Source organism: Macaca thibetana, chromosome 11, assembly GCF_024542745.1.
Source record: "Macaca thibetana thibetana isolate TM-01 chromosome 11, ASM2454274v1, whole genome shotgun sequence".
Taxonomy (NCBI): Eukaryota; Metazoa; Chordata; class Mammalia; order Primates; family Cercopithecidae; genus Macaca; species Macaca thibetana.
This window is the reverse complement of record NC_065588.1, coordinates 101392028-101416733: the sequence shown is the minus strand read 5'-3', so window position 1 is coordinate 101416733 and position 24706 is coordinate 101392028. Positions and strand designations below refer to the sequence as shown.

The window sequence follows — 24706 nt, the reverse complement described above, 5'->3', positions numbered from 1 at the left end:
CACAGCTGACCACAGGTAACTGAAACTGGAAAGTAAAACACGGGTAAGGGGAGACTACTGTGTTGTTTTAGTTCAACTAAGGTTTGCAAATAGCACTATAGTTATTACTCACATTAAACACTGCATACTGATAATCCCTTTCCAGGATTAGGATTTAAAGTAACTTCATATTGGTTCTTTTTATTGGAAAAAAGCTCTGGAAAGATCAAAAATGTATAAAGGAAAGGAAAATACCTTTCTTTCACCTGGAATACATTGACAGAAGCCAATTTTGTACTTCAAATTTTTTACCTATGTGCATGCATTTTTTAAAAAAATATTCCATAGATTTCATTTCATTCAATTAAGTGGGACCCCAAAAAGGTTAATATTAAGAACTACTGGTTTATGACATTCAATTTTGAACATAAACATCCAGGGGAAGGAAATTTTCAAAATTATGTTTATTAATGTTTTAGTATACACATTATATTCTCTTAGAATTGGGGGAAGAGGGAAACCCCACTCAAGTGAGGTAACAAACTTGCCATCTTTTACAAAATGTAATTAGAACTGACAATGTTATGGTTAGTCCTTAATTCCTGAGAATCTGAATTATCATTAAGTTTTCTGTGAACTTAAAACAAACGCTCACATTTATTTTTAAATTACAGTATGTCTGAAAAAATAAAATCAATGTTAATATGTTATCAAGAAAAACCATCATCAAAATGTACATATGAACGTATTAGGTGTGAATATACTGAAGCCCTGTTGCTCTGCAGTTTGACACCATTTAAATGCTTGTTTCCAAGATCTTATTTCAAATACATTAACTTATAATTTATCCAGATTGCAGTGACATTATTTTAACCTAAAGGAAAAATAGTTGTCTGTCATTTTCTTCTTAATTGTAGGTATCCAGGGAGTCAGCATGTGAACTCTATCTAGTATTGATAAAATAATTAATTTACACGTGTAGGGATAATGACCAGAGAACATGTGATTCTCTTCTAGTAACAATTTCTATCCCTTAATAGGAGATGATTTCAGAGAAGTTAGAGAAGAAAAACAGAGAAAACAATACTGTTGCTATAAAATGATGACGAATTTGATATAATCAAATGCAAGATCATTCATATAAACATAATAATGAAAATATAAATTATTAATTATGCAGCATGCTTTAGGGCCATTTCTACAGTTATTATGGATTACAAATATTAAATGCCTTTAATCTATCCACTGTTCATAATTCTGTAAGCCATGTTTACATAATAAACAAAAAACATTTCCTACATATTCTGTCTCTTCTGACTTTTAACAATTAAAGTATTTATCCTGGGCTGGCAAGTTACCCTGACCCTAACCAGTAAGTACAAACAGGGCATTGTACATCCATTCTAAAAGCTGGAATCAAAGAATAACGTTAGAAGCATTTGCAGGATTTATCCAAAGAAATGTTTTGCAGACAAATGCAATAGAAAAAAATCAAGCATTTCCCAAAATGATGTTTGTATTAGAAAGTTTTAAACTTTTGTCTTCATTGTAAAGGTATCACTTTATTATATTTTTAAAAGGCCATGATTAACCATTTAACTAATAACTTACATACCTTTACAAAAATAAAACTAACACTTGCTGGGTACGAAATTTACTCAAATCTTTCTGTACTTTTAAAATCAGTAAGTGATGTATCTTACTGGCTGTTTATTCTCACAGTGGTATTTTTTTTTAAAGCCTGAACAGTGTAATTATTAATCTGTTGTCTTAAATTATACTTGATATTAAAAAAAAAAGTCTACCCAAACCATCACCAAAATTTCAATTCAATCTAATGTAGAAGAAACCTGAGTTTGGATGTAGAAATAATTCATTCAATTTTTTTTCTGACATCATACATCATGCCTTCAACCAAAATAGAAGTGAAACTTCAAACAGGACTCTATGGCTTTATCTGAATTTTCTGAGTACTAAGTAAATCTTAAATTTAAAGCAGCTGTTGGAGGTTAAATGTTCTCAAAGCAATGTAAACTAGTTATAAAATGTCTCATCAAAGACATCAGCAGCTCTTGTGAGTCACATGAAATTAACAATGAAAGAATGATCATCAGTTATACTGTACAGTGAGAGTACATAAAACACTTGTGCCTCACCTCTAGTATCAAAGCCATCTTCATATATTCCTTTTATGAGAATATTGATATGTATTCTTCATGAATTTCAGGCTCATTCCTTTTGTTAAGCATGTATTTACTGGCTGTATATAGTATATGCATTGAATTTCCCATGACTTGAAATAACTATAGATCAAAGATCTATGCAAATACAAATTACAAACATGGAGATTACAAGAAATCCGAGGTGATAGTTTATGAATCTGGATTTGCCCTTTTATAACTTCACATCAAATAGAAACATCTTCTACCCTCAAGTCCAGGCAAAAATCCAATTTTAAAATCTCATTCTCAACCTTTGAAAGTAGAGCCTTTGGAAACAGAAAGGACTTCACTTTAAAGCACTGCCTTTAAGAGTTGTAACATCTATTTTCCATAGATGTGACCCAGGAAACAATTCATCAATAGTTTATCCATTCCACTGTTTTAACAATTCTGACGATTTCATCATATGTGCAGTGAATACCATCGGTATCATTTCACAACAGGATCAGCAGACACAGCGCTGTCGGACAGGTCTCCGTTGCTTGTTTTAGTTTCTTCTGAAAGCATGAGTGAAGATAATAATGGATATTTATGTTCACTTTTAAACAATAAATTAAGAAGTAAAAAAAATTTGGGAAGAGCTATATTGCCAAACTTCAAATTACAGTTGCATCCATCAAATGTTTCTCTAACATCACAAATTATACCTTGTTTATATTTAAAAATTTTTTTAAATCTAGGCTAAACACTGCAATTGTTTCCACTGGTTTTTAATGAAGGTGGAGTTGAGGGAGTTCAGAACTGCATTGGGGTGGGGTTTCAAACCACATGGGCTCTTTTGTCCTGAGGAATCTTGACATTGCTGGTCTAAGAAAGGCCTGCTGCCCTCACGCCAGTTCCTCTAGCTGGGCCAAGAAAGGACCATTATAGTATGTTGTCATTCCTGGTAGGAATATGGATGCAAACTCACATATCAAAACTATCCAGAATGAATAACTTTCCATTTGTATTTATAACTTATAATAAATTATATATAATACATATTATTTCTTAAAATAATTTTAAATGAAGCAGCTTTTCACTGTTTTTGACAGAATGAATTCCTGGCTTTTTGTGCAAAATGTCATGTGTTCATATTTCATTAACAGACAAAGACTGTTTGACTAATGTATTCAGAAACTCTGACTATATCTCTGAGCAAGCTGAAATAGTCTTAGAACAGTGATGTGAGTGATATGTAACAACTGCAACCCCGGAGAGTTCCTTAAGAGGAACAGGCCAAAGCAAGAAATCCCACTGCCGTAAGACTGAAGGGCTGTTTGTTTTGTTTTAATGCTTTAGCCTGAAAGCAAATGTCCAATCGACTCACAGTTTTCCCAGTCACATGGGCTGGGGAAAAGGTCTGGCATCATGAAACACATGAGTAGAACTGAGGCAATCACTGAGTTTCTTCATAATTTATATTGATTCAAATTCTTTCAAATGGCTTTGCTAATTTATCCTTGAAAATGAACACAAATGTAGTATGTATAAATTTTCATTTAATACTGAATATCTTCCGGATTAATAAGCTGAAACAATTTTTTCAAGCATGTTTAGTCTGGATTCAAAAAAATGCCTGGATACGTACCTAATAAGTAATATTAGTAAGTAATATTTAATTTATGCAACAATGTCAAGAAATAAGGTAGTTCATCTAAGTGGTCTATCCAAATGAGTCACCTCTATATATATAAAGAAAAAAGGTATATTTTAAAAATTAACATAAGATTAACAAAAACATCTTGTTTTATGAAGAGCTTTTTATCTTGATTTATGAAAACTTCATGAAACAAGACAAAAAGGAGACTAGTAAACATGAAAATTATAACGGTCAACTAGTTACTGTATCTACTATTGATCCTCCTAGCAAAGAGAAATGTACGCTATACGATTTCCATGACAGAAAAAGGGAAACATCTGTTCCTCAGAGAAGATGATTATTCCTAAATTTCAAATCAGAGAGAAATATAACATGGGGACGTTATATATGAAACACTGAGCAATGCTCTTATGCCTTAAAAAGTATAGATTCCTTTCCACCATCCTACACAGAATACAATGGACAGAATCCTTTCCTTAATGACTGAAGTTCACTGAAATCACTATCAGTTATTATGGTTATACTGCCTGAGTCTCCAGGGCCTGACTATGAAAGAAGGCAGAATGCTATTTACTACAACTAAATAGCCCCTATGATTTTATACTTCTTTAATCATCTGTCCCATCTCATTCAGTCAACAGCAGTCAGCAGCAGCTCTGCCTTCAGCAACATTTAGCTGTCCTCCTCTAATTTGTTCCTTCAAATCTAATACAGTTTGGGCCATGAAAGAACAACCAAACTTGTGAAAAGTATATTTAAATTAAAAGCAGATGATCCTGAACAAGGGCTTAAAGGGTTACCAAGCGTGAAATGCATAAACTATATAAATTCCTTTTCAATTTCACACAAGATCTATATAGGCTTTACTTTTTTAAAAAGACTTCTTGCTAGGTCTGTGTTATTTTCCAAAAGGACAAAGAAGCTGGATGTCTGACCAAATAAAATGGTACATTACTATCTATTACTCAAGACATTTATTGGTCTTTCCAAATTTAAACCACTCACTGACCTTCCTTCTCTTTCTTTTCTTGGTTTTCTTCAGCCGCAGTCTTGTCTGCTCTGAAGAAAATTCTTGCACTGCTCAGTGAGAAATATAGCAATTCAAATTCCTAAGGTAAATTTAAAAAATTTGAAATAAAAACCAAAAATACTTATTATGGCAAAACACCAAAAATATATGCATTTTTATGCCTCTTATTATTTTTAAAAGCTCTAGTGGAAATCACAAATACAGAAACTGAAATAAGTAACCCGCCCGTTTTTAAGATCTGAGTCAAATGGCTTCCAAATAGCATTCATTTTAAAATATAATCTTTTTGCCACTATTCATTTCACTTGTGAAAATGGGGGTTTCTATATGGCTTCTGCTTTTCAGACATTAAGAAGTCATGGATATCAAACAGTAAGTCAAAGCAGATGTGACTCTTAGGCTCCTCTACCTGTAGATAGACATCCAGTCGCTTTTGAGTGAGATTCATGGTTTGTAAGAGTTTTTCATCTTGACTGGCCGACTGCACATTCTGTTGCTTAGCAACTGCTCTGATCTCCTTCAGGTATTTCTCTCTAACAGACTGGAACCAGTGAAGTGAGTCAAACTCCCGGTACTGATCCAAAAGCTTTAGAATGTAAGCCACACCTGCAGGCATCAGCAAAACTAAGGTTAAATTACAGTGAGTACAGAAGTCATATTCTACTCCTTCACCAATAATTCCTAACACTAAACATTTTGAGTAGTAATTCCTAGCATTTTAAGTTTGTCCCCTTTCAAGTTACATTCTACAGCATAAATGAACGACAGGTTTAACAAAATGGCTTAATTCCTCCTTAAAACCAATGTAGAAGTATAACAAACTAAAGACAAGTCAATTAAGAAGAAAACAAATAACTACCATGGCCATATAAATCACCTGGAGAAACGATATAGCTGTAAGGGTAAAGAATAAAAATTTCCATGACTTGTGCCTATAATCCCAATACTTTGGGAGGCTGAGGCTAGAGGACTTCTTGAGCCCAGGAGCTCAAGACCAACCTGGGCAACATAGTGAGACTCCTGTCTCTTAAAAATTTTTTTTAATTAGCCAGATGTGGCGATGCGTGCCTATAGTCCCAGATACTTGGGAGGCTGAGGTGGGAGGATCGCTTGGGTCCAGGAGGTCAAGCCTGCAGTGAACCATGACTGCACCACTGTACTCCAGTCAGGCTGACAGAGCAAGACCCTGCCTCAAAAAGAAAGGAAAAAAACAAAAACAATTCGACTGCTAAAAAGATGGCAATTGAGGAAGCTACAAGGAAACCAGAGAAACTAAATATAAGATGTTAAAACTGTACAACCCTAACAAAAACAAAGCCTAAATATTAGGCCAAAGTAGACAAGTGATTAGCAATACTAAGAAGGCATTAAATAAGTTATAAACTATAGAAAACAAGTATTGTCAATCACATATTCCAGCTAAAAAACATAGTAAAAAATGCACATGAAAAATAAATCTATAAAGAACATATAGACCTATTCTCAAGCAAATGTTTCTAAGAATCCATTACAAGGTCAACATAAAATTAATGGAAAAACAATTCCATTAAACTTACCCATGGCAAAGCCATCATCAGTAAAGGCAGCTCCAATTTTATTTTTTTTATTTAGTTTTTCCTTGCAACTAATGGAATGTTCTACAAAGTTCAGGGTCTAAAAAGATGTAACAAGATGTCAGAAAAACAATTTTACTAAGAAAATCTTCAGAATTCCTAAAAAAGACATTTCAAAAATTATAAATAGAATCACTATAAATAGAATAGAATAGAATAGAATAGAATCTAGGTTCCAGTCCTTTTCATCTGAAACATTTGCCTTAGGTGCTCTCTTGGTGAAGATACAATCTATACAAGTGTATCTTCATGGCTCTCCTTTCCAAGTCCTTTAAATATGGGCACTCACTCAATCACTACTTAACCCAAGAACAGTGCCTTGTATATTTCATTATAAAATATTATGCACATTTTACAGAGAAGGACACTGAGCTTTGGGAGATCTATTATCTCACCCAAAGTCATATATTAAGTGAACCTGGAGTTATTAAAGTAGGCCTGCTTTACTTCAAAGCACAAATACTCTTAAAAACACAGGCAAGACAGTCCTTCCTTACATCTACCTAATTCATTCGAAAATACTATTTCTTTTCATGTTCTTAGGTGTGAAGTCCTCAAAACAGTACGTCTCTTGAAAATTCAGCTCTTCCAAAATGCCTTATCTAATCTTATCTTTTATTCAACAAAGATTTACTGAAGCTTACAATATACCAGCGTTATTAAGTACTTATGATTAAACAAATGATTACTATCTAGAGTCCAGAGTCTAGAGCAACACTGTTGGCAGGGACAGAAATGTGTATCTGCACCATCCGGTACATACAGTAAGCCACTAATCAAAAGCGGTCACAGAACACTTGAAATGAGGCTAATGTGACTGACAAGCTGAATTTTTAATTTTTAAAAAAGTATTTTTATTTTTTTCGCCCTGCCTTATGATTTTATGAAATTTTAATTAAAGTAGCCACATATGACTACACATGGATAGCACAGCTCTAGAAGAGTAAATGCAGAAGTGTTTAAAAACTAATTATGATATACAGTGTGCTAAGCCTACACTGGAAACAAAACCAAGTTTCATTTTTTTGACTGTGGAACTTATTCAGCAATTAATCACCTACTTGTGAATTTTTCATCAATCATTAATTCAATCTTTTTTAGAAATCTCATTTATGCTTGTCTTTTTTCTGGAACTACACTACAAACTCAAGTACAAGAACAGGATTCTATACTTCTTTGTAGTGCTCTTAATTCCACTTTGTTTTCTCCATCACTAAGCGACTTCTAACAACTGCCTTGTAAAACTCTAGACTTTTCCCTAAGCTTACCAATGGGTTCACTGCTGTCTACAATGGTTTGAGTACACTGCCCTTCAAATTAAAAAAATATGGTGAGAACTCACTCCAAGTTAACTCTAGTATTACCAAATAAGACACTCTCCCCTCCAGTTTGACACCATCTTAAGATGAAAAGATTCTTATCAGATGAATATGAACATTTTTTGCTATATCACAGTTAAAATACAATTATGATAGAAAATTAACAAATGTATAAAAGAAACAAAATTCATGGAAAAAAGCTGTTTACAGGCTATTAGTTACTTTCAATAGGTAATAATGGTTTTAATATGTAAGAAGATATGTTAACAACTTGGGCAGTAATATGAAAAGTCACTATTCTTGATCAAATTTAAATTTAATAAAGAGCTTCAACTGCTGGGTGATATTTAGATTTTTTTTTTTTTTTTTTTTTTTTTTGAGACGGAGTCTTGTTCTGTCGCCCGGGCTGGAGTGCAGTGGCCGGATCTCAGCTCACTGTAAGCTCTGCCTCCCGGGTTCACGCCATTCTCCTGCCTCAGCCTCCCGAGTAGCTGGGACTACAGGCGCCCGCCACCTCGCCCGGCTAGTTTTTTGTATTTTTTAGTACAGACGGGGTTTCACCGTGTTAGCCAGGATGGTCTCGATCTCCTGACCTCGTGATCTGCCCGTCTCGGCCTCCCAAAGTGCTGGGATTACAGGCTTGAGCCACCACGCCCGGCCGATATTTAGATTTTTAAAGCTATCTACTGACAATTTTTTTTTAAACCTTATAGGAACCTTTAAGCAAAAACCACTCTTTATTACTAATATATACCTCTTAAACTCTTAACTCCATTTTCCCTAATCGAACAGCTGTTTTGTTTTTTTTTTTTTTGAGACGGAGTCTCCTTCTGTAGCCCAGGCTGGAGTGCAGTGGCCGGATCTCAGCTCACTGCAAGCTCCACCTCCCGGGTCCACACCATTCCCCTGCCTCAGCCTCCCAAGTAGCTGGGACTACAGGCGCCCGCCACCTCGCTCAGCTAGTTTTGTGTGTGTGTGTGTGTATTTTTTAGTAGAGACGCGGTTTCACCATGTTAGCCAGGATGGTCTCGATCTCCTGACCTCATGATCCACCCGTCTCGGCCTCCCAAAGTGCTGGGATTACAGGCTTGAGCCACCGCGCCCGGCCAGCAGCTGTTTTTATAATGCAATTTTTGATAACTTGAACTACTTTTAGATAGCAACTACAGAGTTAGAGCAAGAACACATTAAGAAGCATTAAAAATTTAGTCTACATGTTAGTATTTACTACTGAATAGAGAGAAGTTATCTTGAAACAATATGCTTTAAGAAATGTGTTAGAAAAAACTATAATAACAGCTAGTCTACATTAAGCACTTAAAATGATTATATATTAATAATTCTGCCCAAAGATTCTATGGCATATACTCATATAACTTAAAAAACACTCAAATTTCTCCAGTAATTATTTTAAAAAATAAGAATCTATCTTAGGCCACACGTGGTGGCTCATGCCTGTAATCTAGCACTTTGGGCGGCCGAGGCAAGAGGACTCCTTGAGTCCAGGAGTTCAAGACCAGCTTGGGTAATAGTGAGACCCTGTATCTTAAAAAGAAAAAAAAATTACAAAAATTAGGCATGGTGGTGCACACCTGTAGTCCCAGCTACTAGGGAGGCTGAGGCAGGAGGCTGGCTTGAGCCCAGGAGGTCAAGCCTGAGTAAGCCATGATCACACCACCGCACTCCAACCTGGATGACAGGGCAAGACCCCATCTCAGAAAAAAAAAAAAAAATCTAACGATAAGTAAGTGTCCTTCAGCACAGCTAACAAATAAAAATTCTATGTCACATTCACTGAGATCACATTTAGTTTTATATACAAGGAAATTAATAGTGTAGTCTGTATGCATTTCATGTTACAAAGAAACCAGATCTATTTGTTCCTATTTTTTTTTTTTAATTCATTTTAGGTTCTGGAAATACTCACCAGAGGGGGAACAATTATATAGAAATTTCGGAGATGTATATTCTTTGGCCTTCGAAATTCTGGAGCAAAAACATCTACAAGCATTTTGAAATATTCTGTGCCTTCAGCAGAATTTCGTGTGTGATCACTGAGGACTGAATCCAAATGCCTAAAAAGCAAAAAATTATTTGCTTCTATTCTAGAGCAAAAGAAGCGTGGCTTTGAAAAAAAAAATCCATGTCTCAATAATTTACATAAGAACATTCAAAAAGCAGGAAACACTATAAGACACTTCTAAACAAATTTTCTTGGAGTTCAGAATAAACTCATTTTCTTACGGACAGAAAACTGATCAATATTAGTAAATTTAGTCCCAAAAATAGACTATTAGAACATCTTGGGACTTAAAATAATAGTTCCGTATTTCTTCTTCCCACAGTAAGGCCTGTAGAACTCCTCTTCATTGTAAATAATTTCCTCTTCCCCTTAAATCTCTACCGTTTCTCCTACATTCCCTTACCTCAACTTAAACTTGGCTCTCTTTTCAAGAACTCAGTTTCCCTCTCAATCTTCAAAAACATCAGCTGCTTTTTCTCCTGCATCCCTCAGGTACAGCTACTACCACTTTCAATTATTCCTCCACCACTGTAAGGAAGAAATCTTCCTTTATGACTCACATAATCCAGCTATATCTAACTACCCAAATACTCAACTACTTCTTCCTAACAGCAGACATCTACTAACCTTTTAACCACTATCCTACAATTACGCAGGATTAGGATGCCTGCTCCAGGTCTCCACTGTCTATGCAGATAATCTATTCATTATCGTGACCCTACATTTCCTTGACTTCAATCAACCACTCCCTTGCACCAATCTGGATCTTGCAATTAGCAATCAGCTTTACCCTAGAGATCTTATAAGACAATATCCTACTCTCTGATTTCCTCACATTGCTTCAAAATATTTTTCAAATAGTCAACAGTTTTGGAGTGAATGGCATCATTTAACATAAGGTAAAGGTCTGATCCTTTCCTTTGAGATATACATCACAAACTATTTAAACAATTTTCAGGCACATGACTTCAAACAGCTTAACTTTGCACATGGCTTATGTAATTTGGCAAAGAGCTAAGCTATCTAACAGACTATTCTAGAGCAAAGCTTTTGTGCTGGGGCCTTATTCTCATAGAAATGCATGCATTTTCCCATATACTTCCTTTTTAAAAAAAATTTCAAGTCTATCAAAAAGTTAAAATTTAGTATAATGAACATCTGTATACCCTTCAACTAGATTCACCACCTGTTAACATTTTGACACAATTGTTTTCTCTATTTTTCTGAAACACTTGAAAGTTGTGGACCTTTTATCACTTAGTCCATTAATGCTTTGGCATGAATCTATTAAGAATGAAAACATTTTTCTACAAAGCCACAGAACACTGTTATACCCAAGAATAAAATACAGTATTAACTAATATACAATGCATGTTCAAATCTCCCCCAGTTATTCCTCAAATGTCCTTTACAGCTATTTCTTTCCTTATCTAGGATACGATTAAGTATCACCCATTACATATGATTATCAGGTCTCTTTATTCTCCTAATCCAGAACAATTTCCTTGTACTTTTTGTCCATGCCAAATGTTTCATAAAATGCTCACATTCTAAATTTCTCAGGACATTTCCTCCTAATAAATTCAGGATAAACACTTCTGGCAAGAATACAAAGTAGGTACTTGCCATTACACTGCATCAAGAGGCCACATAACATCTGTCTGCCCCATTACTGGTGATGCTAAGTTTGATCACTTGGCCAAGGTAGAATATATTTCTCAACTGTAAAGACAGTTTTCTCCTTTGTAATTAATAAACAATTTCATGAGATGAATTACTGAATGAATCCTGTTCTCTAAAATCTTTTCACCTCATGTTTTAGAAACCACTGGGGATTCTTGCTTGATTTAAAGTATTACAGTGATGGTTATAATTCCCCCCCTAAATTTAACATGCATTCTTCCATAAAGAAAAAACTTTCATTCTCTTATCATTATGATCTTCTGATAATCCTTCTTATCATTATGACTCATTGATTCTTTTTTATTCAACAGATTTTTATCTATCATTATTCTTTTTTATCAAATTGTCTCCCCTTTGCCCAGGGGTGCCCCTTCATGCCTGATTCAATAACCTGCTATAAGTATGAATAAAACATACAGTTTTCTAAACATATTCTTAGCAATTGCGCATGCCTCCTGTTTTATGTTACAATATCACAACTGACTCAAGTCCTGCACTGTTCAATAAGATAGACATTAGCTATTTAAATTTAAATTAAGATAAAATGTATACTTCAATTCCCCAGTCACATTTGCCATATTTTAAGTGTTTACCAGCCATATATGGTAGTGGCTACAGTGCTGCTATAGATTACATACACGAAGGGACCGGCATTCTAGAATACTGTTGGTGAAGAGAAATATTTTAAAAAGTAAAAAAAAACAGGTGAAATGAATTTTATGATTGAGGTATTTGGCGTTCCTCCTTTTATATTAAATCTTCAAGATTAGTTATGTACTTTATACTGGAGCACATCTCAATTTGGATCAGCCAAATTTTAGGTGCTCAAGAGCCATGTGTGGCTAGTGGCTGAAATACTGGACAGCATGTTCTAGAAGCTGGAAAGGTCTTAGACTACTGAAGTCTTAAAAATTATACTTCATAAACTGAGACCATAATTTTGTATAATAAAAACAGTGGCATATAAATTACATATTACCCTCTAGTCTTCTGTTCAGAATGTTTTTTATAAACACACTTTTTTATATCTCCAAATTTAGATTACCTTGCTGCTTTTAACGTTTCTTCTGCAAGACCTTCTTCTTTTACCAGTTCTTCAAAATTTACAATATCTTCAAGATCAGGAACAAATCTACATGAGAATTTGGGAAGGCATTTATTAGGTCAAGTAAAATATGTACAATTGACACAGATATGAAAGTGGTACTGCAGGACACTAAAATTTTCAACTATGTATTTGGAAACAACTGTGCATTTCAGTTACTATTCATATCACCACTTTAGGTCCAAATTGAATTTTAGATATGAATATTTTAATCCTTAAAATCATGTAATCTTTACATGCATTCATAAACCATATTGATAAATTAACTATAATTTTCAGAAGTCTGCTGCAGTCTTAAAATTTGAGAAAAATCTAGAATAGTTTTCTTCCATATTTTATCTCAAAATATATCAAGAACAAACACCTTATCTACAATATCATTTGTAACAAATATTTAATGGACATAATTTTTAAAATGGCATAAACAAGGCAAAAATGATGTTTGCATCCATACCTAATGGCATTGCTGCTACAATGAAGACCACCAGATCTTATCATTCGTACATAGCCCATAGCATTACCTTAAAAACCACACAAAAAAATCAGATATTTATATAAATAACTCTAAATTCTAATAGGAATATAGTTATATACAGTAGTAAATTACAAGGTTTCTACTCCTAAGTACCAAAATATTTTGCTATATTTTACTTCAGTTCTTGTTCCATAAAAAGTAAAACTGTCACATATTCCTACACTCAAAATATATACTTATATACAACTATATTAAATATTTAAAAATAAACATTACTTTCATTTGATAAACTAAAATCATTAAATGCTGACTACATTAAAATGGTCAAACTTAAAATTATAATATCAATAATTTCTCCACTCTCACAATGAGATTCAATCTCCCCCACACACACAATTGGAAGTGATATCAAGAAATCTTTATTTGATGCCTCCCAAATTTATATGTCTGGCCTGGACTCCTCCTCTAAACTCTAGGTTTTTTCATCCAATGCCTACACCTTTATGTCTAATAGAATTTTATATTTAATATGTCCAGTGCAAGCTCAGGATCTTTATCCCCAATTCTGCCTATCTCAGAAACTGGCAATTCTATCCTTTCAGTTGCTCAAGCCAAATGTCTTGAAGTCATCCCTGGCTCCTTTCTCTCACACTTTATAATCCAATTACCGGGCAAATTATGTTGACTTTGCCTTGAAAATGTAGCCAGAATCCATCCACTTTTCATTCACCCCCTCCACAGATATCCTCCTATCCAGTCAATCCATCACCATCTCTTGGCTGGAGCACTGCCTGGCCTCCTGATTTCCCTACTTTCACCTTTAGCATCCTGCCACATTCCCCAGTGTTGTATAACATCTATAGAGCCGCTAGTGAATTTTTAAAAACTAAGTTGGAACGTATAGTGCTTTTTCTTTTCTTTTTTTTTTTTTTTTTTGAGACAGAGTCTCCCTCTGTTACCCAGGATGGAGTACAGTGGTGTGATCTCAGCTCACCGCCTCCAGGGTTCAAGCGATTCTCCTGCCTCAGCCTCCCAAGTAGCTGGGATCACAGGCATCCGCCCCCATGCCTGGCTAATTTTTGTTTTTTTTAAGTAGAGATGGGGTTTCACCATGTTGGCCAGGCTGGTCTCAAACTCCTGACCTGAGGTGATCCACCCACCTCGGCCTCCCAAAGTGCTGGGATTACAGGTGTGAGCCACCATGCCAGTCCCCTTATCATGCTTTTTCTGAAAATGCTGTAATGGCTTTCCACCTCAGAATAAAACCCAATTTCTTTATGTGGTCAAAACAACCCTGCATGATCTTGCCCTTTGCTACTGTTCAGATAGCATGCCCTGCCACTTAGACCTCTGCTTACTCCATTCCAGCCCCTGACTATTTCAATATTGTGAAACGAATATTTCAAAAATGTGAAACGAATCAGGACTTTTGCACTTACTGTTGCCTCTGTCTGGTAGACTCTTTCCCCAGATGCACGTGGCTTACTCCCCGACCTTATTTAGGTCCCTGCTCAAAAGTCACCTCCTGCTTTCCCTGAACATTACTGACTAGCACTGCCCAGCCCCCTTATATCTCCTTACCCAGCACTTATCACTGACATACTATGTATTTTTCTGTCTGCATCTTCCCCCACCTAGAGTGCAAGATCCATGAGTACAGCCTTTGTCTTCTTCACTGCTCCATCCCTAGAGCCAACATGTCCTGGCAAATAGCAGGAATTCAATTTATAATTAAACTTTATTGAAATGACTTGAAAGAAAGAACAGACGAAAATGTAAAAAGGAGTTAACATTTCATAATCATGAGTAATATACATTTTACATACATTATCTTATCTGATGTTTTCAACAACCCTACATAAAAGTTAACATTGAATCTATTTTAAGGCCTATCCCAATATGAGAGATGACATTAAAATTTTTTAATGTCCATCTTTAAAAAGTCAAATGTCTAGTTTCATTGTTTTCCTCCAAACCATCAGACCAAAGTCTGATGAAGCAAAATAGGAATGCCTAGTATAGAGCGGCAATTAAGAGTAAAAGCTCTGAAGCCAGGCCACCTGGGTTCAAATCTGGTCTCCCACATGTTAGCTAAGAGACCTACAAATTATGTTATGTTACCTCTCTGTATCTCAGTCTTCTCATCTGGTAAATTAAGCTCAATAAGGACAGAGACTTTGTTTACTGTCATAAATATCATCAGCACCTAGAAACATTTGTTGTACTGAATGAATACTCGTGCAGTGAATGAAGGAAAGTAATATTTCATAAATGTTGTGGTAAGATTCACATGAGTTAAAACATATAAAGCACTAAGAATAGCCATGGCACACAGTAAATGCTCAATAAATGTTAATTATTATTATTGCAGCAGGCAAGTTATTAGTCAAAAAGGCTTTCCATTTTGCTCCCAGATTCTTTACACCTTTTCTCAAGGTATTTATCAGACTCAAAAGCACATTACACAGTGTTTTTTTTTGTTGTTGTTGTTTTTGAGATAGAGGCTCGCTCTCTCGCCCAGGCTGGAGTGCAGTGGCGCGATCTCAGCTCACCGCAAAGCTCCGCCTCCCGGGTTCACGCCATTCTCCTGCCTCAGCCTCCGCAACAGCTGGGACTATAGGCACACGCTGCCGCGTCCAGCTAATTTTTGTATTCTTAGTAGAGACGGGGTTTCACCGTGTTAGCCAGGATGGTCTCGATCTCCTGACCTTGTGATCCGCCCGCCTCGGCATCCCAAAGTGCTGTGGTTACAGGCGTGAGCCACCGCGCCCGGCCCATTACAGTGTTTTATAAGCAGAGGTAAAGTATTTGTATTGGCCAGGAACAGTGGCTCACACCTGTAATCCCAGCACTTTGGGAGGCAGAAGCGGATGGATCACGAGGTCAGGAGATCAAGACCATCCTGGCCAACATGGTGAAACCCTGTCTCTACTAAACATACAAAACTTGGCAGGGTGTGGTGGCGGGCACCTGAAGTCCCAGATACTAAGGAGGCTGAGGCAGGAGAATTGCTTGAACCCCGGAGGCAGAGGTTGCAGTGAGCTGAGATCGTGCCACTGCACTCCAGCCCGAGTGACAGAGCAAGACTCTGTCTCACAAAAAAAAAAAAAAGAATTTATATTTTCTAAGAAGAGAATAAAGAGTAAAATGATGGAATAAAATAAAAAGGATAATATTCCCCAACTGTGGACTGCAACTTAGTGGTAATCAAGGTGACATTAGATGGCACACCAAAGAACACTTAGTGATTATGTATTTAGGGCAAAAATGACTAGCATTTTAAGGACTATGATTTAACAACTGTTATTTCTACGGAAAAATTACACTTTCAAAAAATATAAAAACATGAAACAAATAATAGTGAAGACAGTATTAACAGGATGCAAAAATTCTGATTATGTGAATAAATAAAACTTAAGTAACACTGCTCTAGAAGGATAGCTCTTAATCTGAGGTCTACAGACCCAAGCTTTAAGCACATGGACACTAGCATATTATATACAAAATTGTGCCCATATGTCATATAGGCATTCGTTCTGTAAGAATCATCCCGGAGTTTTCCTCAGATTCTCAAAAAAGGTTAAGAACTACTGCTCCGTAACTTTGCCGCCTAATATTAAATGTCCTCTTGAAGAAAACAGTACTTATTTGACAATACTTCATATTGAATGGTTTATAATAAAACATTTACAAAGGTAAAATTCTCCAAGTTCTTGCACTAAAACATAATAGAAATGCCTAATATGCAAATCGATTAACTGATAAAACTTTACTCCACAATGAAATGCTTATAACATATTACCCACTGGTAAACCTAAAGTCTCCTGAAAGCAAAGGGGTTGGTATTCCCAGCACCCAGCACCTAACAGAAAATGTGGCAAAACAGATGCTTAGTAAATGCTTGATAAATGAATAAATCAATCTCACAAGGCATAATTTTCCCAAAATATAGTCAGTAAGATTTTACTGTTTGGTGTTAATATAAACGGTCAAGAATATAAAATCCATTTGGACTTATAGCTAAATAACCCCGGTTTAAGTCCCAGAAACATGACTTACTTCTTTCTCTAAGTTTCTCTTTTTTCATCTTTAAAACAATTACATGCCTATCTCACAGGGTTATTGTGAACATAAAGATAATGTATGTGAAAAGCTCAAATAAATATAAAGTTTTATTAAGCTATGATTATTATGAAATGTAGTTCTTTTAAATATAAAGTACTATATATCAGAAGACAAGTTCCACTTGTAAGGGCAGAAGGACAATACATTATGTGCACAAGTAAGATGGTGTAACATAGAACTTAATAACTTTTCATGTAAATACTTTATACCTTCACATTTAGACTGGAACTTGTGTGAACCTTTTAGAAGCCCAAAACAGTGCCTTCAACGGAGCGGGTATTCGATAAGTACTTACCAGTTTACAATTATTCATATGACCTTGGAGATTTTGTTATTAAAAAACTTTTATTATAATTGAAGAGGTTTTATTTAAATGATCAGTGTATAGTCTGTCAATTATTTCTGCAGCAACAGTCTAATCATACAAATTTTGGGGGTAAAAAAATTAGATGAGTGGAGTAAAGCTGAGCTCAGACTTTCACATGAGCTGCTTATTAGTGTGAAACAGTTAATATATGAGATAGACTGTAGGGATCTGTACTTGATTTCCTAACACTTTTATCATAACTTACCAATTTGGCTGATGAGTTGTCTGAATTGATCAAGGTAGCTCTGTCCCTCAGGTGTTATTCCAAGTTTTCTGATGCCTCGATTGAATTTTTCTGCTCTATCAAAAGGATACTACACAGAAAATTTTAAGGCTACTTTTAATAAAAATTTCTAAAGCACAAAATGCTTCCCAAATAAACCATGCCAATACCACTCTCCTTTTAATTTTGTATTTCAATGTGCTTAAAAATTAATTAAATTAACATTAATAAAAAAATTCACAGACTACCAATGTTCAAGGTCAATATAATTTTTTTTCTTTTTGACATTAGCTAAAGTGACTAATAATCAATGCCACTAACCTAATTTCCCTACCACAATTAGTCTCCTAACCCCCAACAACTCTAACAGAAAAAAGAAACCAATTCCTCCCAGAAACACTTGTTCACAGATATGTGACCAAGTTTCTGTGGACTGAATAGGTATTAGGGACTTAGAAACATACTCTTTCCCAATAAACACACGTCAGCTAGGTTAAAATTTCTAGTAACCATCACCAATAAAAAAACTACTTTTTGGTCTTGGTTGATTAGGAGATTTAGGAAATTTTGTAATAATAAAGCAATTCTTACATAATAGCATGAATATTTATCTCTAAATACTAGGAATTTCTGCTCTAATAAAATGGGCTGGGCGCAGTGGCTCATGCCTGTAATCCCAGCACTTTGGGAGGCAGAGGCGGGCGGATCACTAGGTCAGGAGTTCAAGACCAGCCTGGCCAACATGGTGAAACCCTGTTTCTACTAAAAATAAAAAACTTAGCTGGGTGTGGTGGCATGCACCTTTAATCCCAGCTACTCGGGGGGCTGAGGCAAGAGAATCTCTTGAACCCAGGAGGCGGAGGCTGCAGTGAGACGATATTGTGTCACTGCCCTCCAGCCTCGGTGACAGAGCAAGACACAGTCTCAAAAAAAAAATGAGTTAATACAATCCTCTACTGACAAACGTAATCTGTAATTTTATCAGATTATCCTAGAAAGTAATATTTTGCTACTATGGCACTAAAGAGAACTGCCATTATACAAGAGAGCTGGAACTACTAGGTGAATCTTAAGAAAAGTAATTAAAATAGTTCCGTATATGGCAAATCAAATACAGGACCCATCTAAGCCTATTGGTTCTCCAACCACATGGCTACATGCGCCTGCTGCCACTTAATCCAACAGACTCTTCACTTCACTATGGGAAAACAGCCTGGAAGGTGAAAGGACAATAGCATTCTTTTTTTTTGAGACAGAATCTTGCTCTGTCACCCAGACTGGAGAGCAGTGGCATGATCTCAACTCACTGCAACTTCCGCCTCCTAGGTTCAAGTGATTCTTGTGCCTCAGTGATACAGCTTGCCTTTGTCCCCACCTAAATCTCATCTTGAATTGTAGTTCCCATAATCCCCACATGTCCTGAGAGGGATGAGATGGAGATAACTGAATCGTGGGGGCAGTTTCCCCTACCCTGTTCTCATGATAGTGAGTCAGTTCTCACAAGATCTTATGGTTGTCATAAGGGGCTTCCCGCTTCACTGGACACTCATTCTTTCCCGTCACCCTGTGAAGAGGTGCCTTCCGCCATGATTGTAAGTTTCCTGAGGTCTCCCCAGCCATGCAGAACTGTGAATCAATTAAACCTCTTTCCTTTATAAATTACCCAGTCACAGATATTTCTTTATAGCAGCATGAGAACAGATTAATACACTCAGCCTCCTAAGCATCTGGGACTTCAGGCATGTGCCACCATGCCCGGCTAATTTTGGTATTATTAGTAGAGATGAGGTTTCGCCATGTTGCCCAGGTTGGTCTCAAATGCTTTGCTCAAGTGATCCACCTACCTTGGCCTCTCAAAGTGCTGGATTACAGGAATGAGCCACTGCACCCGGCTAACAGCAGCATTTGTATGAACTATCAGCAAGAATATCAATAGTGAATTGTTTTTGGAGTGCTAGGCAATATGTACCAGAATTTTAAATGTTCATATTCTTTGTCCTAGAAATTTCTCCTTAAGGAAGTTTTCAGAAAGTCTATATTTACAGAGATAGATGTGTAAAGATGTCACTGTAACATTGTTTGTAAGAATGAAAAATTAGAAAAACCTAAATATTGGTCAACAGAAGAGGGTTAAATAAGTTATGATATACATGGATGTATCCCTATCAACTCTTGGGATGAAGCAGATCTGTATGTAGTGACATGTGATGAGCACAGTGCAAAATGCTATGTATACTATTACTCCATTTTTACTACCAAAAAGCAATATATGTGTGTAAATATACATGTTTATATACAAAGATATCTGAAAGCCTTCACACTACATTGTTAGTGACTGCCTCCAGAAAATGGAATGGAAAGAAAAATGAAGGTGGATATTCAGTTTATTCACTCTGTATTGCTTAAATGTTTCAAAATAAGCATGTCCTGCTTTTATATTATTTTAAAATAAAGAAAAGTATCACCTGGCTACATTTATGATTTAATTTTTTCCTTACCTTAAGCCTACAGATAATGCAGAGTAAGAAATTATACGAAAAATAAAACTAAAACCCCAATAGAGATCTAAGTAATGAATTTTAGCATACACATTTGCCATATACTCAACAGCTGAATCAAACACCTTAAAAAGAATAGGTAGCCTACCTTATGATCATTTTGGTCCTTAATTTCCCTGAAAAATCGAATATCTTTAATCAATCTGGATTTGATGTGTTCATCATACATAAATTGGCTAAATATATAGAACTTCTTTTTCAAAAACTGGTAGGTGAAATTAACCTATGAAATTAAAATTCAAAAAGTTGAAAAAAGTTAATATAAAAATTAATTCAAATCAATTTAAATCAATTTTACTATATAACAATTATCTATTTGCACTACCTATAAAGTACTATTTATAAGTCTATTTCATATAGGACCTGAAAATATTTCAATAATGTTTTTTATTGCTCAAAGTCACAAAAATTTCTATAAGTTCCTCTTACATATTTTTACTAAAAAAGAAAAAAGAAAAGAAAAAAGTGGAAAATATTCTCAGGATAGGACTAAAGGCTGTAGTGAGAATCACAAACCAGACTCAAGACCCTAGTTTTTAAGCCATGGTCCAGTGAGAAGTTTCTATGCTCCTCCATCAATAAGATTACTTACTGCTCATCTACAGGTCTACAATGACACTAAAGTAAGAAACATGGTGTTCTCTGAACCTTCCTGAAGATACCACACATTCAATTATCTATCCATAAATATTTCTGATCACTTCTTACATGCAAGGCAACGTGCCTTCTCCCATGCTAGACATGGTCCTTGTCTTCACGAAGTTTATATTCTAGAACAGGTGACAAACATTTTAAACAAGTATTGTTACATAAATTATTAAATCTCTACTGCAATTATTTCTCAAAATGTTAAGTATGTGTGTGCTTTGACAATAAATAACAAAAAGCCCTGACCTTGACTCAGAAAATCCTAAGAAAGTGAGGTATGAGCTGAGATTAAAGTCAAAATAGCACAATAAAATTAATTCTAATCTACAAATGGAAATAGTATAAGATTAATTCCAACCTTCAGGCAGAAATAGCATAAGATTAATTCCAACCTACAAATGAAAACCCTAAATTCATTTCCAACCCCCACCAACTCTCAAGTATTACTAATGATTTTGACAAATTTGTGCCCTTTTTACTCAGTATTCATTTACTCAATTATGGAAACGAATGATTTTCAAGAACTTATCTTGCAGCTTAAACATTCTATTCTCCTTGTTTTTTCTGTTCCTTTGCATTTTTTAAAAAAATCTCTTCAACAGTCTTTTTTTTTAAATCCTTTCCACTCTTAACAGTGGGTAACTATTCTGCCATCCTCTGATTTCTATCCTTCTATGCTCATTTCATCAACAGACATCAGTAATCTACATTCATTAGTGTAATTAACTGATGAACGTCTATATCCCCATGATTACTGTGAAAGCAGGAAATGTCTTTTTCTCACACTAGTGCCCAGCACAATCCCTGACACATAAAATACATTCTTATCTGTTACATGAATATTTGATAGATGACAAAACTCAAGGAAGAGCTTACGCTCAAAAGTTCAGTTTTATTTATCCTCAAAGGTACAAACATGATCATTACATGGATGACTCCTTATTTGGAATTTAAAATTGTATGTTTCATTTCTATATTGATAACCACTATAATGGAGGTCCAATCATATCACTCATTGGCTCAAAATCTTCAATGCCTTCCCACCATATACTAAAATGATCCCAACTTTTTTTCTCCCAATTCCCTACTCCAAATGTGTTTAATAATACTGTACTACTTAAGCATTCACAGTCTTCTGCCCTAAAGGAGAAATTAATTGTGCTCTGAAAACCAGGTAAATTGAAAGACGTTTTTCCACAGACAGAAAAATAGCATACGAGTTCAAATGATTCCTTCAAGTGAATGCCCTTTTCGTGGTTTTTTTTTTTTTTGAGATGGAGTTTCGCTCTTGCTGCCCAGGCTGGAATGCAATGGCCCTATCTCGGCTCACTGCAACCTCCACCTCCGAGGTTCAAGCAATTCTCCTGCCTCAGCCTCCTGAGTAGCTGGGATTACAGGTGCCCGCCACCACGCCTGGTTGATTTTGTATTTTTAGTAGAGACAGGGTTTCTCCATGTTGGTCAGGCTCGTCTCGAACTGCCGACCTCAGGTGATCCTCCTGCCTCAGCCTCCCAAAGTGTTGGGATTACAGGCGTGAGTCACCACACCAGGCCGTGAATGCCCATTTCTAAGAAGATTCAATATATTTTTAGTAAGTTCCTATTTATATGGACATCAAATAATTAGTAACCCCTGCCCCAAAAAGGGCATAAGTAACATTAAATAAATTACTATCAATTGCTCACTTTCAAAAGTAAACTTTCAGAGATCACAGAATCAACACAGATAAACATATATATATGTGTGCACACACATATATTAATGTGCTGATGTCCTCAAATATCTAGTGCTCTTTATAATGATGGCTCTGAGATGGTTATCTACCCTAAAGTGTCTTTGTATCACAGCTCTCATCACATCCAACACAATTTTAGGACCAGACATTTTAATTACTAACCAGAAAAAAATAGAAATTCACGTAAAATATAAACTAGTTGTGTATGTTTGCCAGAATATTCTATGAGAAAACCACGTTCCAAGCTATTAAACAGGGGTCTATTACCCACCCAACCCCCAAAGAAAAGTTCTTACGGTTGTATTCATAATTCCCGTGCCATGTGTTCGAATTGAATTAGCAATATGCCGAATATTAATAGTATTCAAATGCTTGTTATTGCTTGTTCGTTCAATAAAAATCTGCAATGAAACAAATTTATGCTCAGTAACAACACAACCCATAGCAAACACTGGTCAGACAGATATCCAAAGAAAATTTTAGAATCTATTTCATTAAAGACAATTTCATTGAAAATGCATTCAAGAAGATAGTACAGGTGAATATCCTTAATCCGAAAATCTGAAATCCAAAATGTTCCAATGAGCGATCCTTTGAGCGTCATGTTGGTGGTCAGAAGTTTACGATTCTGGAGGATTTCAGATTATGGATTTTCAGATTAGGGATGCTGAACTGGTGTATGATACAAATATTCCAAAATCCAAAAAAAAAATCTGAAATCCAAACACTTCTTGTCCTAAACATTTAGAATAAAGGATACTCAACTTGTACAATCAAAGCAAAAAAAATAAATAAGGCCTCGAAAACAATTATTTTTTGTTTCATTTAATTTCACCCATGAGAATCAATTCCTTGCCCCCTCAGCCTTCCCACTATATCTCCACCCACATTAAAAAAAAAAAAATTTATAAACCCTACTCACCTGATTGTTGAGATTATAGAGGTATCGGGACACAAATATATGAATGTTTCTCATAATTTCTAAAACATCAAGGCCCTACAACATAATAGACACGAAAGTTTTATTATAATTCATTAAAATAATCAGTTAAACTTGTATCAGCATAGTGACTTATTGATTATATTGTTTCCTAATATTTTTAAGTTATTTTAAAGAACTATATAAAAGGTATGACCAAAGGTTAAAAGACAAACAAGACTATCTCCTTAGGGAAACCTGGCTGCTTATTACTTTATCTTTTGTGCAGATAGAAACAGTTAAGTTTAAATATTCAAAGATCCATGACCCACAGTCATCTCCCCACCAGCCTTGAGAATATTTGTCTCTTCAACAATCTTCTCTATATTTTTTCTACAAAGTAAACTAATGGCCAGATTCTAAAAGGTAGTCAGAATATGCTGTGACATTTATAAAATATATACGACTTTTCATGTACTTTGCAAGGTTCCTTATATGTAATTCTAAAATATGAGGTATCATTCTTCTAAATTCCACAGGTGACAAAAATGAAGCTAAGGAAGTTGTTCTCTGAGGCAAAATAGCTAGGAAGCAGCAGGACCTTGGGACTTTAGAAAGTCTAATTCCAAACTGTTATGCTTCTTTTGATCACGCCAGACAACTTTCAAATAGTACAAGTTATCTATTAAGAATCCTTCATTATTTAGATATTACTCTAACACCCAATGGTATCATATAAACCGTTCCATAGTTTTTTCTAATTAGAGCTCAAAGGAGCATCACAATACCTTTTTAAGTTTTCATTATAACTTTTATCGTATTTAATTTGTTTACACATTTTTTCTCCCAGAGGCTATTACATGAGCTGGGACTATTTCTATTTATCTTTGTATTCCTAAACATAGTTCAGTGCCTAGCATGTTCTCAATAAATATTAGCTATATAAATGAATGAACGAAAGGATATACAGACTGATCCTAGAAATAATCCCTACATGCAGCAAGATAAAGGGAAAACTAGAATTCTCAACTTTTAGAACTGAATAAATGTTTTTTGGTAAATATTATCTGGATCATCTTAGAAAGAACTCCATGCAAATT

At 35.3% G+C, this 24706-nt stretch overlaps 1 protein-coding gene across 2 annotated transcripts in view; it reads right to left on the bottom strand.

The window, feature by feature from the left end:
• Positions 1 to 428: 428 nt before the first annotated feature.
• Positions 429 to 24706, bottom strand: part of WASHC4 (WASH complex subunit 4) — a 62572-nt gene continuing 38294 nt past the window's right edge. For both annotated transcript variants that reach the window (XM_050748454.1, XM_050748455.1), the window contains 11 exons: positions 23610 to 23684; positions 22984 to 23088; positions 20393 to 20527; positions 17729 to 17837; positions 13011 to 13077; positions 12497 to 12583; positions 9673 to 9820; positions 6370 to 6466; positions 5223 to 5419; positions 4793 to 4892; positions 429 to 2698 (listed from right to left, as the gene is read on the bottom strand). In XM_050748454.1, coding sequence (XP_050604411.1) covers positions 2631 to 2698; positions 4793 to 4892; positions 5223 to 5419; positions 6370 to 6466; positions 9673 to 9820; positions 12497 to 12583; positions 13011 to 13077; positions 17729 to 17837; positions 20393 to 20527; positions 22984 to 23088; positions 23610 to 23684 — 1188 coding nt within the window. In that variant the 3' untranslated portion in view covers positions 429 to 2630. The remainder of the gene's footprint in view (positions 2699 to 4792; positions 4893 to 5222; positions 5420 to 6369; positions 6467 to 9672; positions 9821 to 12496; positions 12584 to 13010; positions 13078 to 17728; positions 17838 to 20392; positions 20528 to 22983; positions 23089 to 23609; positions 23685 to 24706) is intronic.